The 22,136-nt window shown below is 44.3% G+C and overlaps 1 protein-coding gene across 1 annotated transcript; it reads left to right on the top strand.

The window, feature by feature from the left end:
* The first annotated feature begins 5,665 nt into the window (after positions 1-5,665).
* Positions 5,666-22,003, top strand: LOC115556561 (arf-GAP with coiled-coil, ANK repeat and PH domain-containing protein 3-like). The gene is given in 18 exon segments (XM_030373661.1): positions 5,666-6,104; positions 7,556-7,634; positions 7,637-7,667; positions 8,034-8,085; positions 8,174-8,274; positions 8,605-8,716; positions 9,261-9,324; positions 9,371-9,503; positions 11,025-11,094; positions 11,257-11,351; positions 12,218-12,438; positions 12,900-13,001; positions 13,437-13,535; positions 14,184-14,407; positions 15,236-15,345; positions 15,805-15,915; positions 16,826-16,887; positions 20,938-22,003. Coding segments are annotated over 18 exon segments (1,839 nt in total). The 5' UTR covers positions 5,666-6,044; the 3' UTR covers positions 21,051-22,003.
* Positions 22,004-22,136: the final 133 nt, after the last annotated feature.

The following is a 22,136-nucleotide window of genomic DNA, read 5'->3' as shown; positions in this document are numbered from 1 at the left end:
AGTAGAACTTTACTACGTGAAGAGAATTGGCGTGAGTGTACTGAATATTGGTGTTGTATCCAATCCAATGGGAACCTCACTGGAACTCTCTGCGTTTCTGTGTCCAGATGCTGCCTTCATGCACGCCCAGTACACCTTGTTCCAGCAGGGGTATACAACGTTCTGGATGAGATTGACCCTACATGAAAAAACTGGCTGTGCAAGTAAGGGAGAAAACACACATGCACATGCTCACATGCATGTTGTTTCGTTTTTATTCAATAATTTTGTAGTGATTGAGGAGTGTTTGGTTGTTCTCCGCAGCTGGACCAATTGGTGATCGACTCGGCGATGGAGAAGAGAGATCTGGAACACAAACACGCACTTATCCAGCAGAGGGTAGGACACCCATACATACCAATATAATATTGAATATTTGTAGTGTATATAATTATATATATATATATTCTGTATACCTAAATACATACTATACTTTATACAAGGGTGATGCTCTGTGCATGTGACCTTCTCTTCCTCAACCTTTAAGGTAGAGATTCCAGTCTTACAAATATGTTGATGGTGTAGAGAAGACTTTGCAGGACATGGTGTGCATGCAGTCTTTGGGCATGTTAATTATGTGTGGATTGTTTAGTACAAAGAGTTCCTTCTCGGTAGCAACTCAAAAATTCTCCCACTTATAATGACGGTAAATAATTGAATAGAATAAACTGCAGCAAGAACAATCTCTGTGTGTCTGGAGTTTTAAATATCCGCCCCTTCAAAATAGTATTTTCAAAAAATACACACACAGCGTGTCAGCTATTTATTATTTTTGTTGAGCTATTTTTGTGCAGTGAGTCTGTTGACTCTTGCTGCCTTTCATCTCTTTGTCTAGAATGCTCGAAAAGCTAAATATAAAAGATAATGGCTGGAGGTATAATTAGAACTGTTTCATGTATGTGCCACCCTTGTCTCCTGAGATCAAATGCAGAAGTACAACTTTTCCCCCAAATAAATCGTATGATTTTTTGATAGAAAAAGCAATGGCCCCCGTCTTCGTTGTTTCGTACACTAGCACAGTCTCAAACGCAGCGACAATGTTCCCTCGATTGGCTCATACCAGCCAACCGAGACGTCTGCCACTGAGCTGGTCTTGGTGGGCTTGTTCAGGGTGCGTTGTGTCTCTTATGAGGCTGGGACCTCTCAGACTCAGACATATTCCCCAAGGTGTCCCTGGTTCCTTCTCTTCATAGGACTGACAGAGTGAGGCATATAACTGGCAATCACTGGTCGATTCACAAAACCAGTCATGGAAACGGATTTCACGTCATTAATTTAAGATGATAAAACTCTAAGGAGAGACGTCAAGTGGAAAAGTCTGTTGCAAGCCATTTCATGGTATCTTAGAAGCGCACTTATAAAGCACTAACGGTAATAAATAATAATCCTGATTAACAGTTTAATTTCCTTAGGGAGGTGCTCTGTAATATATGTTATTTTCTGCTCTGGCTATTAGTTCACTATTAATCTCTGATTAACCTTTGTTTGTTCTAACCAACACACTTACCTGGCCCTCATCCCCGCTTACTGCTCTGCCTTCCTCTTCCAGACGTTAATGCAGGTAAGTCCCTCGTATTATAATGTGGACATTCCTTTGCCAAGTGTAATCATATCAACCCACTGAGCATTGTGGTATGTGACAAGCTGCTATAAGCCTAAATTGAAACATTGAATGGATTACGTTAGGTTTTAGGGAAAGACAGCTGAGTCTGATACTATTCTGTAAAGGATGTAATGGTTCCTCTCAAGTGACCTGCATTGACATAAACTGTGTATAACCCTTTGTGGATAAGGCCTGGTTGGTCCTGGACACTGAGTGCCTCAATCTGAGCCTCCATATTTTTCTGTGTGGGTGATAAAGCTGGTTGGTTGTCATTATTGTTGTCACCTTTGTTGGTGTTTCACTTTGTCGAAACCAAAGTTACGATGACTTTCAGCCACTTCAACATCTAAAGAAACCTTATTACAACACTCCTCTTTCACTAGTGTGTGTGAGTGTGTGTGTGTGTGTGTGTGTGTGGTGTGTGTGTGTGTGTGTGTGTGTGTGTGTGTGTGTGTGTGTGTGTGTGTGTGTGTGTGTGGTGTGGGGGGGGGGGGGGGGGGGGGGGTTTTTCTGTGTGTGGAGAAGTGTATGGTTGGTGTGGTGGGGATCAGAGTGAGTTATGGTCCCATCTGAAGTGAATAGTTTTATGGCGTTCGCATTGTCTGGCCGACTTCAGCTGCTGCAGCGATCAATAGGTCGTCTCGAGCCTTGTCTCAAAGTGTTTGTCTTTTGTTGTGCTGTGTCTGGTTTTCCATTGTTTATAGAAATGGTACATCAGAATGCATCATGGTGTGTTTGTTGCTGATACTATGCCGTATTGCGAGGACTCAAATGATTTAGTAATCAAAGTAAATAATCCATAACCCAGACTGATGAAACTGTTGTTTTGCCACGTCTTGCATGAGAACTGCTGTGACAGTTTCAAACACTGCAGTGTCTTCCCATAGTGACGAATGATTTCACAATTAATTACTAAACCATGATCCCAAAAACAACTAACATAATAACTAACATTCCAATCCACCTTTGCTCCCATAACGGCCTTACTCCAACGGTAGGCCTTTCCCAAGCCACAGTTCAAATGGGAGTTTGGCTTGATATTATTGGGCCTTGTGGTGTCTGACACATGTGGACGTCCATGGCTGTGTCTATATACAGCAACAGACACCTCATGTCTAGAGACTCATATGGGATCCAGAGGTCCAGCTATGGTATAGCAGGGCTTCTGGGGTCAGGAAGGCCCAGAGCCTGAGCCGGAAACCAGAAACGCCAAGAGGCGGAGTGACGCCTTGACTCTAGTTTGGTAAAGGAGATATTGAAACAAAGAAATCTTATTTGGGTGAGTGCATGCACACAATAGATTTTAAGTAGATTGCAACAGATTTACACGGTTTTGATTTGAAATCTTTACAAACACTTTATTCTAGTTTACTACTGCAGGCTGAGTTTTTGTTTGCCAATTACACGGTTACAGATCCAAATCTCCAGCAACATGGTTAGTCTACACAAACATGAAGAGAAAGACACTGAAAGGCCCGGTTCACCAGATGGGGCGCTCACCTCACCATCAGACTCAAATCTGAATTGTCTGACTATCTCAACCTGTGACCTAGGGTGTGTTGGACCATCATCACAGTTATCTTTATACTGTGTTCAGACAGGCTGGTATGAAAACCGCAACATGTCACTAGTTCTTCATTCTGCTTGGGTGTGTTCCCTTTATGGTTTCCAACTTCTCCTCCATACTTCTCTTTATTCATGGATTGATGTAAGGATTGTCAACAAAAGCATGGAGGCAGCAAGTCACACATGGCTTCTTTTGCACACACGCACGCAGCACCACACACACACGCACGCACACACACACACACACACACACCCGCACACACACACCGGCACACACACACACAGACACAGACACAGACACAGACACACACACAGACACACACACACATAAACACAAGCACTTTACTTCCCTTGATATTCAATAAATCACAAGCATTCCAGTTTACTTCCCTTTTCCCCAATCTCTTTCCTCTTTAAACTCAACATCTTTGTAACATCCCACTTGACTTCCCACATGATCTTTCAAAGTCTTTGCAGGATTACAGCGTTTCAAATCCTGGGGGGGGGGGGGGGGGGGGGGGTTGTGTTTTATTTATTTTTGGTCTGATCCTGTATGTTGAGTGTCTCTTACTATTTTTTGTTTTGTTGCTGGCAAAATTGATCCATTCAGTTTTTCAAAAACAGCCAGACGAACTAAACCTCGTCCATTTGTGGCTCGACAAGCTAGCAGAGCAGAAAAAACAGTGAACAAATGTGAATCTAGACAGAACGCCCAGTGTCACCATGGGGACATTGGTCTAGTTCTCCTGGTCAGTGTGTGGAACAAGGTGTTCCTAGGTGAGTTAAACAAGAACAGGTCAAGAGGGTTCAGGAGTTCTGGCCGTGTTTGAAGCAACAGTCAGGTCAACAGATGGCATTATGGCTCACGGTCAGAGGACAGTACAGGAGGAAAAGGGAGGGACACACAGGAAAATAAGGAAATACAGCCATGTGTGTAACATTCTAATATACAAGGGTAAATAAGTTAACACATGAGAAACATACAGGAGATGGATATGAGGAGGGGAAAGGAAAAGGGGTGATGGTGATTCATGTGGTCATAAAGACACATGAACACATTTCTCTGAAATCTTTTCCGAAAAACGAAGTGAAACCTTTGCTCCAAAAGCTGTACAGAAAAGATATGAGGCAAAAATAATCTAGAGACATTGTTGCGGATGAGGATTTATTTTACGGATTTGAGTTAGCACAGATTGTGTCTAAACTCTTTGAAATGCAAACCCCTTATTTAGTATGCACATGTTGTGGTGAGAGCCAGACAGTGTGATTATGAATCATACATTCCTCATTCTCTAGGAGCGTTCCCCCTAATGATAGAGCATGCGCTATGGGATTAGTTCCTTGATAAAGGTTGGGATGGGGAACAACCGTAGAAAAGAATACATGTTGCATTAGGCAACGAAGAATTACTCCCTTGTGCTTCTGCTAAAGCGCCACACTTCAGGAGTGGCGTGTGATCTTTGCTGAGGTGGCAGAAATGGTTGGAAACCTGCTTTCCAATGCTTTCCAGTCATCAAAGATGGCCAGCAAAACCTTTTGCTCAGTTAGAATAATTTCCAGTAGCATATAACAAATTTAACTTCCCTCTGCCTTATCTTCTCGCCCTACGTCTCTTGCTCTTCCTCTCTCGCATCTGCCTCTGTCTCATTCTCACGCCCTTGCTGCTGCTGCTGTATCTCCTCACTCTCTATTCTTCTAAGGCAGTCTTTTTGTGTCTCGAACTTCATTGTGGCTCCCTTGGGGATGGTTGCTTTTACTTTTCCCTCTCTTCTCCTCCCCCCTCCCCTCTCCTTCTCTCCCCTCTCCTCCTCCATCCTCTTCCCCCCCCCCCTCCCCCTCCTCCCCTCCTCCCTCATCTCCTCCTCTCCTCCCCCCTCTCCTCCACCATTGTCTCCTCCTCTGCTGTTGTGGCATGTGATTCTGTGGACCGGGCCTCTTTACTGACAGGGGAGTTGGTCAGAAAAAGAAAAGATCAGACAGATAGAATAACCTTGTTTGTTGAAACCTCAAGGGGGGAGGGAAGTGCTGCTGGTGTTGGTGGAAAATACTCAACCAAGAAAGTCTAACTTTGTACGGCTTAGATCTCAGGAGAAGTCACCAACTTGTAGTTTACACTGTTTATCTTTGCCATCCAATGTGATTGAAGTCAAGTTGAATAGAAGGATATAGCCTGGATGTGAACTAAGTAGAAGTTGAGAAGGTAAAAATATAACAGTGTCTAAAACTATAGCCTAGTTTCTGTCACTTAAATAATTCAAGTTTGTGGTGATTTAAGGTGGATGAGGGGGATTTTGGTGCGTTAAGGGAGCAATAATGTCAGCTTCATTAAACAAGAAAGGCTAGCGAGGCCGCAGACAGATGGAAAGCTGTCTCTTCCAAATGGGTGGATGGCACCTCGCCTTTGGGGCTGAATAGCCCGGGTAGCTGGGGCAGAGTGGGGCTCATGGTGGTGTGGGGTTTTGTATAGCCTTGAAAGTTGGTGTACAGCACCGTTTAAGCCACCCGGTTGGTGGAAGGTGGATGTTTGTTCATCGGGAACACAACGAAGTGAACGGGGTATGTTAGTCGACAGCTGTATGATAATGAGCTCCCGCGCGTCGCTGAGTACCGGCACGTGCCACAGAAGGCGCGAGCTCGACAGAGAAAGCGTCCGCGTGCTGCGTTTGACAGGAGCACTCGGTGAAACTATGCACTCGCGCAGTGCAGAAGGATCTCTGCGGAATCTTCAGAAACTTAAGGAACGTGGCGGTTCAATTATTTATTTGTTTTATGTCACGTTAGGCGATTTACTTTTTATTTTAGTTTGCAAGTCAAACCAAATAATTTTGTGGTCAATATGCTTCTGGATTCCGCGTTCGTGAAGATGAGGATGTTCGAAAGACTTCATTGTAAACTGGTGAGAATCATTGAAAATAATGGAAAGTCAAATGATGCGAGTTATTGATCTAGGTGTGTTACTGTGCAATATGCGGGTGTTACGTGAGCCGTGAATGGACCTTCAGCTGGCCTATCCCGGATCTAAACATTGCAACAACTATACATTTTCTCTCCGATTATCTTTTTGCCATGTAATAAAATAAATAGGCCTAAAGTAAAAAGAAAAAAAAACGCATAACTTCGATCGATTTAAGAGATCGGTTCAGAGAAACGGCTTGGTCTGACTATGCTGGTTTGTTCCTGGTATGTTACGGTACAATGTTTACGTTACCGTGTTGATGTTGAGTCCAGACCTCGGGTCACCTGCTGTGTCGCGAGACGGGAGAGCGGCGGGGGAGCAGACCCGCTGTCATTGACCCTTTGTCCTATTTTTTCTTGCATTGTTATTTAACGTAGGCTACCCAATAACAGGTTTGGTCTCAATTGTATTTTGAGCAGTTTTGCACACATCGGTTAGATTGCGCTCTTCACAAAAATAATTACGACTGCATTACGCTTTCTATAGTCGCCTATGTGTATAATCGTGTGTGTAAATGACCGGCGTTCAGTTATAAAACAATGCTCTCGAACCAGTTTTGTAGCTTGTTTGTAAGGATATCTATAATGGTGAATTTCTACATTTCGTATTTCCAGTGCGCGCGCGCGCGCGCGCGCGCGCGTGTGTGTGTGTGTGTGTGTGTGTGTGTGTGTGTGTGTGTGTGTGTGTGTGTATGTGCGTGCGCTGCGTATTTGTGCGCGCACGTCTATGTTTGTGGTTGACCATATGGTAGACTACGGTCTTTCTCGGAAAATGGGAGAGTGAAACATAAGCCTTAGCTGACAATTCAATCTAGGCCTTTTTGTATTTATTTTCCACTGGGCAGGTGGTGTTTGTCCATTCACTATCAATACCACATTCCATTTGAGCACAAAAGTGTTAAGGAAACAGACTCTTATATGCTCTCAGGTAGAGGTTTGAGGCATCATGCTGGGCTTGTAGTCATTAAGCATATGGTCAGAAGGAGAACACAGGCCTAGAGGCTTGTTTGTGCTAAATACACTTTAGGTCAGGGGCCATGAACAATAGGCAATGACAGCTTACTATATGTATAGTACCTGTAAACTAAAAAGTTTTACAACAAATGTATTTTGATTGGACCAGCGTTAGAGGCTATGGAAGTATTAATGACATCACTTAGACTTATAAGTCCAAATTGAAATACGAACATGTCGTTTAAAAAAAGGTTATTGGTAATATTGGTAAAAACAAATGGTACATAGTCCTTGGTAAATGCATGATTGAATGTATATGTGTTTGGATTAGGGTTATGTGTGTCTGGGGATGACTCATTGTGTTGACAATTATACAAACACTCAATAAAGCTAGTTCTACGTTCCAAACTAAAGTGTGTGTGTGTGTGTGTCTCTCAGGACTTCTCCTATGATGACACTAAGGTGGAGTTCAACGTTGACGCTCCTAATGGCGTGGTCATGGAAGGATACCTGTTCAAGGGGCCAGCAATGCCTTCAAGACCTGGAACAGGTGAGACAGAGACAGGATCACCACGAAATGCCATTATAAAGATCGAAGGGACTCCAAACCCCTGCTCCATTTGATTTTAAATCACACTCATGGCTAGAATCATTTTTATTTTTTGATGCTGTAAGGAAATGGTAGCAGGTAAAAGCTCATACAACAACTGCCCAGACACAATATTTAATTAAATGCAGAAACGGAAAATAATTAAATTATGTTTTGTCGGTCCAATCACGTTTTAATTCCCGACAATGTAAAGCATTTCGATAGCGATTATTGTATTTCCGGAATAACTCTTTTAATAATCATCACTTCCTTATTCCAAGTCAATATTTCCCTCTTTACTCAACTCTTTTCCTCCTTCCTTTTAAGGCGATGGTTTTCCATTCAAAACAGCCAACTGGTTTACCAAAAGAAACTCAAGGTATAGTTAGCTGCGTTAGCAGTTGGACCTGACTCACTACATTGCATTTCACTAACTACAGAACAGGGTTAACTCCTCTTGTGTTCAGGACTCTCTGACCGTTGTGGTGGAGGACCTGAGGTTATGTTCTGTCAAGCCAAGCGAGGACAACGAGCGGAGGTTCTGCTTCGAGGTGGTCTCACCTACAAAGTAAGTTCATAGTAGGACCGATGTAGATCTTACACACAGAGTACACAGGACTTCCCCGGTCCCCCCATACACTTTCCTGACACGCTTTGCAGATATACACTTTTAACACGTATATATTTTTGTATAGTTTAGCTTATTTTTATGACTCTCCTGTTCCTTCAGTGCCACACACATGTCCTGTATCTTATAAATAACATATTTGTGTACATTGTTTGAATTATTTTGCTAACTGTTAGCTTGTACCATTTGAGACATGTAGCAGTGTTAGCGTGCTGGCAGTGATTGTGTTGTTATGGGTAATACATCGTTGGATCTTACACCCACGTCTAGGAGCTGTATGCTGCAGGCCGAGTCTGAGAAGCTGCGTCAGGCATGGATTCAGGCGGTGCAGGCTAGCATAGCCTCTGCATACAGAGAGATCACCGACAACTACTACATAGAGGTACACACACACAGACACACACACAGTGAAGAAGTGTAACCTCCCGTCTGTAATGAAGTGGTCAATGGCCCTGGAAAATACATTCAGATGGAATGGGTTGAGACCTTTTATTGTTGAGTCGTAATTGATTTTTGAGAAAGTAACACATTTATTTGTTGAGAACTGATAACTGAGAACTGAAAAGATGCTGTATGTAAGATTTGAGTGTTTTACTGAAATACTAAACAGCCCCAAAACAAATTGCATTTCATGCACCTGTTATTGAAAGGCAAGATGAACTCTCAGACCCAACCAGGGAAGATATACCCTGATATATCAGAAACAACTCGTTAGTTATCTGAACACAACAATGGCACTTTCAGAAGCAGGCTCAGTCAACGTGAAATGAGACTGTAATAATAGCCCTTAAATATGACCTACAGCAGTTTGAATTGGGGGTGTATTGAAGGTTACTCTATTGAGTGAACATATCATCTGTGTAAATGTAGTGGTGGACCCTCAGTGTGTCCTCTGAGTCTGACCCTCCCCTCCCGTCCCGTGACAGCGCCTGGCCCGCACCGCCTCGCCCTCCACCAGCAGCATCGACTCGGCCAGTGAGCCCCGGGAGGGCCGGGGGGGGGAGCGGGCGGGGGACAGGGGGGTGCGGGGGGGGAGGGGAGAGCCTCCTCCAGAGGGTGCAGAGTCTGCCCGGCAACGACCTGTGCTCGGACTGCAGCCAGACGGCCCCCTGCTGGGCCTCCATCAACCTGGGGGTGCTGCTGTGCATCGAGTGCTCCGGGATCCACCGGTGAGGCAGTGGGAGCCCACCCTGTTGGGATGGGGTCATGGGTTCTGGTTCTGTGATGCTCTTGCATTATGGCATCGTATTGTGTTAAGATGGATAAGATGGACTTTATTTATCCCAGAGAGGTTATTGTGTTCTGTGTTATATATTCAGTGGATAACCATCACTACGGGTGGCAGACGAGAGATAAAGGTTAACAGCTGGGTGGGAGGCAGCAGGGGATCCATCCAGAATGTCAACATGTTTTTGACACCTTATCATGGCTGTTTCACTGCCACCATTTATATTGCATTCTGCGTCGCTAAGTGTGCCTCTGAGCATGAGAGCCATTGACACACAGAGATAGAGACACAGAGACGAGAGAGAAGAGAGAGAGAGAGAGAGAGAGAGAGAGAGAGAGAGAGAGAGAGAGAGAGAGAGAGAGAGGAGAGAGAGAGAGAGAGAGGAGAGAGAGAGAGAGAGAGAGAAACAGCAGATGTTGAGCCCAGGTTGGGATGGACAGGTGCACATTGTAACACACCTGCGGCAATTAGGATCCCAGCCAGTGTGAAATGGCTGATGGTAATCTAGAGGTGAGCGAGAGGACAGCCCTCTGCTGGGGTGGATGTAGTTTATATGTCACTGGGCCCAACTGGTGCTCCTCTTTGATAACCCTGTGGTGTAGGATGTGTTCACACCTGATGGCAGTTTGCACGGATGTAAAGCAGCGCATTCTGTGGGAAAGAGCCACAGCAAGCTGATCTGGTATTAGATTGAGGAAGACACAGGCCCCCTGGTCTCTACTGACTTGTTGTGTCTCAATATCGGAAGGTGCATAAAAAATATGTCCAGTATGAAAATGTGTATATATTTTTTTTAATACACGGCTCTTCTCAATGCCGTGGAACGTTCCGTTCACTTGCATAGGCCCTTCACAACTTCCGGGGGTGAATTATATTTGATAATTCACCGTTACTAAGCATGTAATGACCGCTGTCAAGGAAAGTGGATTTTTTGCCGTCTTCAATACCACTCCGCAAGTAGTCCGGTAATTTATCAACCCCAGCGTACTCGGTTGCTAAGCGACGTCAACATCTTTGGCAGACTATTTTTCCGCTGATCAACACTACGAATGCTGGCAACGAATAAATTGTAAAAAGCCACACCGTGTGAAGTTATTTTTTCGTTTTGGCAAGTAGCCGTGTAATAAGCGGGATAATGAATAGAACGTCGCCGGTCATTATCGAAAATAAGCGAAGCAAGACACCTCTGCTTCGCGTCGGTGTCCTGTTCGCCCTGTCGGAGCTTATTTTACAGATAGTGACCGGCGTTCTACACATTATCCCTTACATATACACCTATAATATATTTCATCATATAAATGTTTTTGTATTAGATTATATAAATATCGTCATCCCTAATGTGTGCTGAACAAGGCTGTGGTGGTGCGTTGGAACTATCTCAAGAGCAAATAATGTCTGATGAATGGCTCATAGCAAAAGAGATCCTCCTGAAGAGGCTCTCACTGTGCCCTCTGTCCTGCAGGAGCCTGGGCGTCCACTGCTCCAAGGTGCGCTCCCTCACGCTGGACTCCTGGGAGCCAGAGCTACTCAAGGTCAGTCGGCCCTCGCTGCTACCATGGCGCTCTCTTACATTTTTGTCCAAATTGTTCCGAATCATTTGTCATGGGTCACACATGTATGCTCACGTTCTTGTTAACTCTCTCTGCCCATGTTCCACCATGTTCCCCGTGGCTCAACCTGCTCCCCTGCTGTAGTTGATGTGTGAGCTGGGCAACACTGTGATCAACCACATCTACGAGGGCACCTGCGAGGCTCTGGGCGCCAGGAAGCCAGGACCCACCAGTTCAAGGTCCGCCTCCAGAGCCTCACCCACAGAGCGTAGCCAGAGTTGAAGAATAACGTTTTACATACAGTGAAATTAAAAAGGGGGGCACCACTCTGTCATTCATTGTGCAAATTACTGGAACCTGAATAAATAATGATGATAGTAATTTAAAAACAGACATCCCTTAATGAGGTGATGCTATAAAAACAGTCCTTGTGGTGCAGAAAGTGCAAGAGTGCCAGTTATATAGTCCCCCGGAGTTAGGCAGTGTAACTGCCTGCAGAGAGAAGCTCCTCCTCAGTCTCTCAGTCCGAGCTTTAAGGCAGCGTAGGCGTCTGCCTGACTGCAGCAGGGTGAAGAGGCCAGCATCTGGGTGAGAGGCGTCCTGCCTGATTTTCCTGGCTCTTGCCCTCACCCTCTTGCTGTATGTATAAGAGAGTATGTATGTACATAGAGACACGTGATGAGAACCATAGGCTCTCCTAGGGCCTTAGAATGGAACTGATCATCGTTTAGAACTAAATCATTTAATACATTTGAAAAAACATAAATGATATAAGATGAATGATACAGATTTTGGCAATTGACATTACTGCAGGCCCGAGCTTTGGGCAACTGTCTCAGAATATTTGTGTTTGTAATTACTAGTTTAAGTAATATTGTTCATTTAACTTTTCATTTTGTTTTTTTGTGTTCTTTATTTCTTTATTTATTATTTCTATTCATTTCTATTTAGTTACATAACCATTTTGCGTTATCGGGATCTGCTGTTACAACATAATTTCCACTCTGCAATGAATAAACTCCCATCATAGTAATCTAATGATACAATATAATATACTATAATTATAATAATAACACTGCTCGTGACCCATCCTCTCCGTCGTCAGGCAGGAGAAGGAGGCCTGGATCAAGGCCAAGTACGTGGAGCGGCGCTACCTGAAGAAGATGAGCGGCAGCGAGGCATTGGTGGAGGGGGAGAGGAAGTCCCGCCCCTGGACGGTGAAGAAGTGCCCGCAGCACCGCAGCTCCCTGCGCGCGCCCCACAAGGCCCGCAGAAAGTACCACCGCTACGACCCCAGCGGCCCGGCCCCCGCCAACCTCTCTGCAGGTGGGTGACCGGCTTAGTATACACACATACAGTATATACATATGCATACTTATGTATGTATGTATGTATGTATGTATTTCTATATAATGGTTTAGAGCTTTACACCAGTAAAACATTACAGCTGGCCTTTGGTTTGAATAGAAGTTGGCTCTGCAAAGATTTAACGAAACTATTGCCATTACATAAACACTCTACTATGCGTTTATGTAAGTAAGATTAGAAAATATTGGGGATACCCACATCAATATGTGGCTCTACTTAAGGTGTGACAATATTCAAATAATACAATTAACAAGTCCATGATTTTATGATTGATTTTGAGTTATTTTTATTTACAATACATATTGAATGATGTTATATGATAATCTAAAGTGTGGTACTAAATTCAGTATTTACAGATCACTAAGACCCCTCCTGACCTTTAATCCCACCCTGACCTTTGACCCTGTGTCCCCCAGCAGCAGCGGCGGCCGCGGCGGCCAAGTTCCGTCGGGACTCTCTGTTCTGTCCCGATGAGCTGGACTCCCTGTTCTCCTACTTTGACACCGGCTCTGGGCCTCGCAGTAAGCTCTCTCCGCCATATATGTACTGTTACATTGTGTTAGTCATTAAAATGATCCATCCAATACTTCTCCTGCAATTACATGAAATAATTGTGTATGGTGAGAAGTGAAGCCAAACATTCAGGATTAATAAAACAGAGTAAGGTTAGCCTCGATAAGTTAATTGAAAAAAGTTCATTTCAGATTCCAATGGTCAGGATATCCCATCCTCACTCCAGGGCTTTTATCCCCAAAATTATTTGGATGAAATAGTCCTACTTATCTTCAGTGAGCTTCATCTAGTAGAATAATATCTACGTTGTGGTCGTTGAGTTGGTGGGTGACGTACATCAGCATTAGTAGGGAGGGACCCCCCTCATGGTTGTATGGTTGTCATGCATTGTCAGCGTGCCTGTGTTGCAGAGATTAATGTGTCCGTGGTTTTGGCTTTCCTTGGCCCGGCAGGCCTGAGCAGCGACAGCGGCCTGGGAGGAAGCACTGACGGCAGCACTGACATCGTCTTCGGCGCCGTGGTGGACAGCGTCACGGAGGAGGGTGAGTTTGTGTGTGTATCGGTGTGTGTGTGTGTGTGTGTGTGTGAATATGAGATTTATAGCCGAAAGCACAGAGTGAGTTTTCAGTTCATATTTGTACTAAGTCTATTTTCGACACAGTATTTCGCGTTTTTTGCGACATGATGCGCTTTGGGCTTAATGATATTAATTTATATAATATGCAGTATAATATGTGTTCATGATAATGTATCGTTATAATTAATTATTATAATTATACTGTGTCATTACAATACCATGAGGGCACGCAATTCTTAGCATAAGGACCCTAACCCCTCACCCTGGCCGTGTTGAGGCCACACCCTCCCAGTGGAGATGGACAGGAGGAGGCTTCCCTTATGGTATCACAGCGTTTTATTATGCATGCTACAAACTCTAGTGTTCCTCTCAACTCTCTCTCTCCCCCTTGTTTACCCTACCCGCCCTCCTCTTCCTCCTCCTCCTCCTCCCCCTCCCCTGCCCGCCTCCTCTTCCTCCTCCTCCCCTACCCGCCCTCCTCTACCTCCTCTTCCTCCCCTCCCCTGCCCGCCCTCCTCTTCCTCCTCCTCCTCCTCCTCCCCTCCCCTACCCGCCCTCCTTTACCTCCCCTCCTCCTCCTCCTCCTCCTCCCCGCCCCCCCTCCCCCTCTCAGAGGAGGAGTCGGAGGAGTCGTCCAGCGGGGACGTGGAGATCGAGCAGGAGGTGGCCTCCGACCCAGAGGACCCCCGGGAGCTGCACCCCGGGGCCCTGCTCCACCGAGCCTCCCGCCTCCACAACCTGCCGCTCATGGCCGAGGCGCTGGCGCACGGCGCTGACCTGCATGCCCCCGGCGAGCAGGAGCACGGCAGGACACCGCTCATCGAGGCCGTGGTGGGGGTGAGTGCCAGGGGGGGGGGGGGGAGAGTAACAGGGCGAGGAAAAAGCAAAAAAGCACCGTTGTGATATGTTTTGAAAGAAGCAGATCAACAAACTAAGTCGTATAGCCTACCATAACGTCATACCAGTTGTTTTATGACTACATACATGGCCCTGGTGCCCATGATAATCTGTTTGTGCTTACAATGATAGTCACATTAATTCATAGTTACTTTATGTAATGTCGGGCACTTTGTTTACGGTTTAGTCACTTTACACACTTTATTTAATTTCATTGCTTATTCTTTTTGCATTGTGGAATTGTTCATCTCGTGCATCAACAATCTCCATACGTACAGGACCTTGTATCCAGCCGGGATGTACCAAACAGCTTTAGAAGAGCAGTTTTTCTGGGGCTAGGGAATAGAACATGAAGCCTTGTCGGGCGCAGTGCGCTGCGCGTCTAGTCGGCGCCGGTGTGGGCTAGTACGTCCAGAATAATGGGGCTGTTCTTTTTGACGGCGTTCTTTTTGCGAGACCCTAGAGAATTATGAGACCTAACTATGAGGATGGTAAAATATTCCAATGAGAAGCTATTCGAGAGGATATACTTGATTCAGAGGATTGATTGATTTTAACTCCCTTCTTCTCTGTGTCTCTCTTTGTCTCTCTCTGTCTGTGTCTCTATCTGTCTCTGTGTCTCTCTCTGTCTGTGTCTCTCTCTGTCTCTGTGTCTCTCTCTGTCTCTGTGTCTCTATCTGTCTCTGTGTCTCTATCTGTCACTCTCTCTGTCTCCCTGTGTCTCTCTCTCTCTCTCTCTCTCTCTTTCTCTCTCTGTCTCTCCCCCAGGGCTCTTTGATAGCGTGTGAGTTCCTGCTCCAGAACGGGGCTGACGTGAACCAGAGGGACATGCGGGGGCGGGGCCCGCTACACCACGCCACCAACCTGGGCCACACCGGGTACGTAACACCCTGTCTGACCCTGTGGTCTGCACCCTGGAGGTTCACCGTCTACCTCAGGATAAGGGACATGGACTTCATCTATTTAGGAAAGAATTCATTGTTGGATTAATTTACTTTGCACATATTTCATGCAGAACATTTGTCGACAGGAAATCATTCATTTCAAATAATGTCACATGTGATAAGACGAAGGAGAAGATTAATTTGTTCCTATCTGAAGGTTGTTAATGGAGGAATCAATGAACGCCTCTCTTTTAGCACGTCCATGCACAACACTGGTGACAGTAATAGTAAATCTAGGCCTATTTACTGATCTACACACTATACATCCTATACATCCTACACAGTTGCATCCTACACAGTTGCATATGCATGTGACAGTTGAATGCTGACTTCACTTGTTGACTGTGACCTCTCTATCTTTCTACCTCTCCACAATCCGTCTACTCCTCACAGGCAGGTGTGCTTGTTCCTGAAGAGAGGGGCATCGCAGTCAGAGGTGGACGAGCAAGGTCACGACCCTTTGAATATCGCTGTCCAGGCTGCCAACGCAGATATCGTCACCTTGTGAGTCCACCTCATACCCTTTATTTCAGAATCAGATTCAGAGTTACTTTTATTACATTTTAATGTACAAGTACACAAGAGTAGTTCCTCCGAGAAGAGCAATACATTTCTGTCTGCTTCCGATACGTTTTTGCGGGAGCCAATCACCAAGCTGGCTTCTCCCACCCCTGGCACGCTATTGGCTGGTTTAACACAATGATGACAGGGAAGCGGAGGCAAGCAGCCAATTGTGTACCGAGTCAGTTGAACTAGGCCCGATGGTCACGCCTCTTGAGCTGAAGAAAATGACATCAGCTTCCCCAGACCAACGTGCAATCTACGATTGAGCTTGGTCTGGTAATAGCCAGGCTAACACAAGAGTACAATTCTTAGGCTTGGTTCCTCAACGGTCACATAGCAGGAACAATACAAGATAAACTAATTGAGATTAGTAAAAATAAAAATAAGTAAAAATGAGAAGCAGCATCAATAGATCACAATAATAAATAATAATACAATCAAATAAAGTAAGTAATAATGAGTAGAGAAACTAAACAGTGGTCAATAAGTAATAAGTAATGAGGTGTTGTAAAGTGTAAAGTGTCAGTGTAAAGTGTTCAAGTGGTAGTGGTACCAGCCAGTTGATACTATAGTGCAAAAATGTTGTGCAAATTACAGAAAAATAAGTAGTTAAATAGTCTGTTGTGGTAGTGTGCGTGGGGTTTATTTAGGGCAGACGTTTCTCTTTGTGCATGTGTTTATGCGTGAGGGTCTGGAAATGAATGAATAATTGAAAACTTGTTCTTTGATATTTTTGGCATAGTGAATAAGAGCTTGATCGCCTGCAGCAGCACTTGACTCACCGACGATGATGTCATGTTGATCTCACTCTCACTGCCGCCGTCTTGTCTCCCCTTCCCGTGGTGTCCAGGTTGCGTCTGGCGCGGATGAACGAGGAGATGCGCGAGGCCGAGCCGCCGCTGGGCCAGCCAGGTCAATACCCCGGCGGCAGCCCCACTGAGCAGCAGTATAGGAAGTGCATTCAGGAGTTCATCTGCCTCACCATAGAGGAGAGCTAGGGGGCGCCGTGAGCATCCCAGGGAGTAGCTTCCCCGTCCCCCTTGTATTTATTCCCAGACACGCCGTGGTGTAAAGCAGTGTAGATGAAGTTGCCCCTCAGCATGGGTACACAGTCTCGTTCCTCCTCATCTGCAAAGTCAGTGGAGAGGTACTGGTTCAAGTTCTGGATCTGTGGCTCAAAGGCAACTTCGTGAAGAACTTGAAGGGTTTTATTGTGAAAAACCTCTAACTCCCATGTGGGATGATCTTCCTTCCTGGCATTAACTGTTTCTGTTTCTGGTCACCACCTGCTTTTTTCCCCCCCCCTCTTAACACCACTTGCTTTTCTGCTTCGCTATTACCAACTCTGTGTTGCTTACTACTGCGCTAGACATGCACAGAACAGTTCAATGAGGGCTGCTCTGGGGTTAAGACCTCTTCTCTGCATGCTGGCGTTGTGCTAAACCTGCATTGCCTTCTAACCTGTTGTTTCTAACTGAGGTCTAACCCCTTCCGGGACACTAGCTTCCTCCCATTGCACTTAACATCAGCGTCATTCAGGAGAAGCTCAGTTTACTCACAGTAAGTATAGATCCCACTCTGGCAGGTAGGGCTGGCGCCAGAAGAGATGCAAACCCAGGAGCCTTTGGGCTGGAAGGGAATCAGCCTAGACAACCCTAGGCCTCCTACCTTTTTGGTTCACCAAGAATTACAATGGTCATCTCTGAATAATTGTATGTTCTACTCTGTGTGTTGATATATATATAATTATATATACACATCCATAACACACAAGCCATCGGAGGGGTTTCTTATATATAGATAGATTTAGGACTTCTAAGGTCAGTCTTGAAACTGTACTGTGGCATGAGGTGACGCTGAGGCGTTTCATAGAGAAAGAAGCGAGAATGGAGTGGTGCAGGTGGTTTAGGGCTGGTGTTTACTGTGTGTACTGAGCGGAGATCCAGTGGTGATCTAGTGTTACAAACTGTGAAGCTGAGGATGTAAATGGATTGTCATGGGTGAGGGGGGGACACATGGCTGCTTTACCATACAGCGACCATGTGATGGATTTGAGCGAGACAGAAAGAGTGAGAATGAGAGAGAGAGTTTAATGAGTGCATGTGTCTAAGAATACTGAGAGACAGAGTTAAACGCTTATGATGTTGTCATGTATACCTTTATGTACGAAACAAATGTGCACTTTTCTATCTAACGGCAGTATTATCATTTTTGTTTTTGTTTTGTTTGTGCTTGTTTCGTTTTCTGTCAGTTCTGTTCAGCGGAAAACCATCGTCACTCTTGTCTGATTTTCTATTTATGTTGTTGGTCTGTCCGGAGGACGTGCAATGCAGTAAATAAGTTCTTATTTTTTTATATTTTGCAGTACTTTAAAAAGGACACCATGTTAGCTGATAAGCTGTATAAAATGCCACTCACCGTCTTTATATCCTTTAGTACATACACAGAAAAGTTTAGTTATTCCATTTTTAGGGACAATCAGTGAACAAACATGTGTTTGTTTCCTGACTATTCCAAAGTTAATTATCACTCAACGTCAGCAATGAATCAGTAATACTATTTTTTACTGATGGTCGCAAACATAACTTACAATAGGAATCCGTACAGCAGCAGTCCTTGAGACAGTATTAACCATACATGTTCTGATGTGTTTATGCTGCCATCAGTGTCTGGTCTTACTCAACGCCTGTATTGTAGAATTTTCTCAGCCATAGATAATGGTATCATTGGTTCATGTCATTGATTCCACAACTCCTTTGTTTGCAACAGAAACCATCCTGGGGCCGTGCTTGGGTAATACACAGAGTGAACAACAAGCACCAACCCTTATCTTAAGGTCTAAGAGCACAGCCCTACTGTATTGTGCTCAATGTGACTGCCAGACTTCCCCCAGAGTCATATGTGGACCAGACTGCCTCATGGCACTCATGTAACCAACTAGGCCAACTAGGGACCCTACATTCTCTTGAATTTACAGTGTACTTTACTCATCGGTAACATACATTTTCTGAAGTTGGCTCACTTCGCTGACCAAAATACGCATGCTTTATCAAAGTTATCTTTGTGAATGCCAACATTATCTGCGTTCCAAGCATGATGAAGTGCCGTTTTTCTTATGGTTTGCTAAGTGATGCTGTTCATTAGAACATGAACCACACTGGTTCTGATGATGTCTTTATTCCACTATTATGGGACTCTCCATGTGAGCCAAGATCTTATCTTTGATATGCTCACACCAGATGTTCTGTTTCTTACTACCGATGCCAGCCAGTTGTGTTGGCATTGATTTTTCTCTATTTGAGTTTCCTCCTGCCAAAGACTCTAAAGGGAACGCGTCCATCTTAGATGTTACATGTCACCTTTTTTTATATACAAAGAAATGTCTGAGTAAATACAATGTTTTACCATGCTTTGTGATGTGAAAAGAGAGGTAATAATGCACTCTGGATGTACTCATCATATGAAAAAAAATAAATAATAATAAAGTTAGAAGTAATAGAGATATGGTACAGGCTCATAACATGTTGGATATATCAGCAGGTATATGCAATGCTCAGTGTACTTGCGAGTAGATTCAATCTTAAGAGTGTGATGAGATGACAAACTGTTCAGGGCACTCGCCCTTAACTCAATGTTGGATGTTGTTTCTCATGGTGTGTGTTTTAACATAGGAATAGTAAATGGTGCTTGAAAATAACAAAAAAACTAACGCTGTACATAGCAATGCTTCTGGGTGTTTGACCTCAAATGTAGCTCCCTGCCTCTCAGCATTCAACTGTTTATTCTGACTGATCTGTTTTAAATAGGTCTATATATTTCCTTCCAAAGTAACATGTCACACTACTGGAATGTCGTGTAGCGCTCTGCAAGTTGGAGTTTATTTCTGTATACTTTTGTTCCTTGTCAATAGAAAACGCTCAAAAGGGGGAAATCTTAAAAGCAGAAAATAAAAGGAAAAGAAACTCTTGCAAACTAACCCAGCTTCCGGATTGTGCTGTCATTTCTGCTTCTTACTCATCTCTGTTTATGTAACCTTCCCAACTTCACCAAAAGTTTTCTTTTGTAACTGTCAAATACCTAGTCACAGAGATGTCGTCTCTGGAAACAAGCCAGAGTTTGAGAATGAGAATGTCATCTTGTTGAAACACGCAGAACATATGAGTATCACTCCAAAGACGTAATTTGTGGTGGTTAATATCAGCAGCTTTGTCCAGCCGCAGGCCCAAAAAAATGGCATCCCCTCGAAACAGTACTAACATGTAATGAATCATTGAGGCTTAACTTAAATCTGTAGAACACATTTGGTCCTGCAAGCCAGGCCATACCACTGTGTTACTGTACACATGCTCTGTCTCACACACTGTTATTGATCCAAACCTTTCTCCATCTATTCTGAGAGGACAAGGGTGACTGACCAATCATTGCTTGTCTCGCCACAGGGGAAGCAGCGAGCAGCAGGAGGGTTAAACACAAGGAGGGACGGGAGAGAGTGAGTGAAGCATCTGGGACCGCCGCACTACAGAGTGCCTTCTTGGCTATGGCTTCTTTCTTTTGACAATCTTGGTCTATTCCACACATTTTCTCGCTCCCACTCCCTTATTCGCTCAGCGAGAACAGAACATCTCTTTGCGCTGTTGATGATGAGGGAGAAATGGTCTTGATGCTCACCACTCTTTCCCTGGGGATCCCCCATTTTCTATTCTGGGTTATGATGTTGGTACACCTCACTATAACCGCATATGCAAAATTTGGATCTTCAGTTCAAATTTTCCAAAAGCCACTTCTGCGTGTTTCACTCTTCCTTTCTGATCATTCTGTCTTTCTTATTGGGTCTCCAATGTGTCCCACAGTTGTTAAAAAAAACACTAGTAAATGCCTAAGACACAATCCAATCTGCCCTGAAGATTCTGCCGTCACAGCACTCGCCATCATAGTGGTGACATCATTGTTCCCCTATTACAGGTTACATCACCCGTGTTGACGTCTTTCGCCAGTTTTCTCTCCTCGCGTCGTTACGGCCCGAAAAGCTCCGGAGAAGGAGCCTTCAATTCAGCCGCAGCCAGGAAACAACCTAGCGTCCCGAGCCAACCATAACCAAGTGACTTGTTAGTCACGTGATGAAAGGATTGATATCATGCTTTTTCCAATTTTCCCTTTGCTTAAGACTGTTATATGACGTATGTAAACATGTTTTACGTCTGCTAAGCTCGAACTATCTAAGTCCGAGCCAGGGGGAGTATCCACCGAGAGTGCCCCTAAATAAGTGTGTGAAACAGCTTGTTTGCGCTCAAACCTTACTGCTGTAACAGTGTGACGTCAGACACAGTGTAAACATGGTGCAGTGGGCGCTGCTGAAGTGCCGAAGTCACAGACACATGCACAAAGAGTTTGAACCAATCACAGGAGAATGATTTCGAAAGACGCTGATATTGTTTTTTCCGAATGAACAGTGTAAGAATAATAAGGGGTATTTCTAACATACAGGCATGTAACCCTATTCTAGTAGTATCCCCAAAGGCAATTCTTAACCCTAAAAAAGATATGATATGGGATCTTTAAATTATATGGGATCTTTAAATCAGACTAAACTACTGAAAGAAGACAAGACCAGGTGAGATGAGTAGGTAGGTAGGAAGGAGGCTTAAAGACACGTTTGGAATGATTCTTCAGCCTCAAATTATTTTCTGTGAGAGTGTGAGTCAAGGTCACAAGATTGAGAACTTGTATAGCAGGTGGAATGTAATTTGTAAATATAATGCCTCCATTTTGACAGACCTATTTGTTTATAGCTTTTAAAGCAGGTGTTTGACAATTAAAGCTGTATAGTTTTCCCAAGGAAGTCAGTTCTCTTTCGTCTAAAATTCAAGATTTTAACATTTTAGAAAATACTTCTTGCATTTTCGAAACACTGGAAATAATTTATTTGTTTGACAATACATGCATTTACGAACAAATGCTAAATTATGTAAGACCATTTCTATATTTTGTGTGTCTAGATAATGTTAAAATAAATTATTTTTGCATTCTATGTGACTCGTCCTTTCAGAGCAGAATCGATGTTACGTCCTGGTTGCTTGTTCCCCTAAAAATAGCAACAGGTAGACATGGAGTACCCTAAAGAGCAGGGGGGGGGCCGTTGGTCATATTTTGCAAAGACCTGC

The sequence above is a fragment of the Gadus morhua genome, chromosome 13 (genome assembly GCF_902167405.1).
Source record: "Gadus morhua chromosome 13, gadMor3.0, whole genome shotgun sequence".
NCBI classification, from domain to species: Eukaryota; Metazoa; Chordata; class Actinopteri; order Gadiformes; family Gadidae; genus Gadus; species Gadus morhua.
The sequence above is the reverse complement of the archived record's forward strand: the minus strand, read 5'-3'. Positions and strand labels throughout refer to the sequence as shown.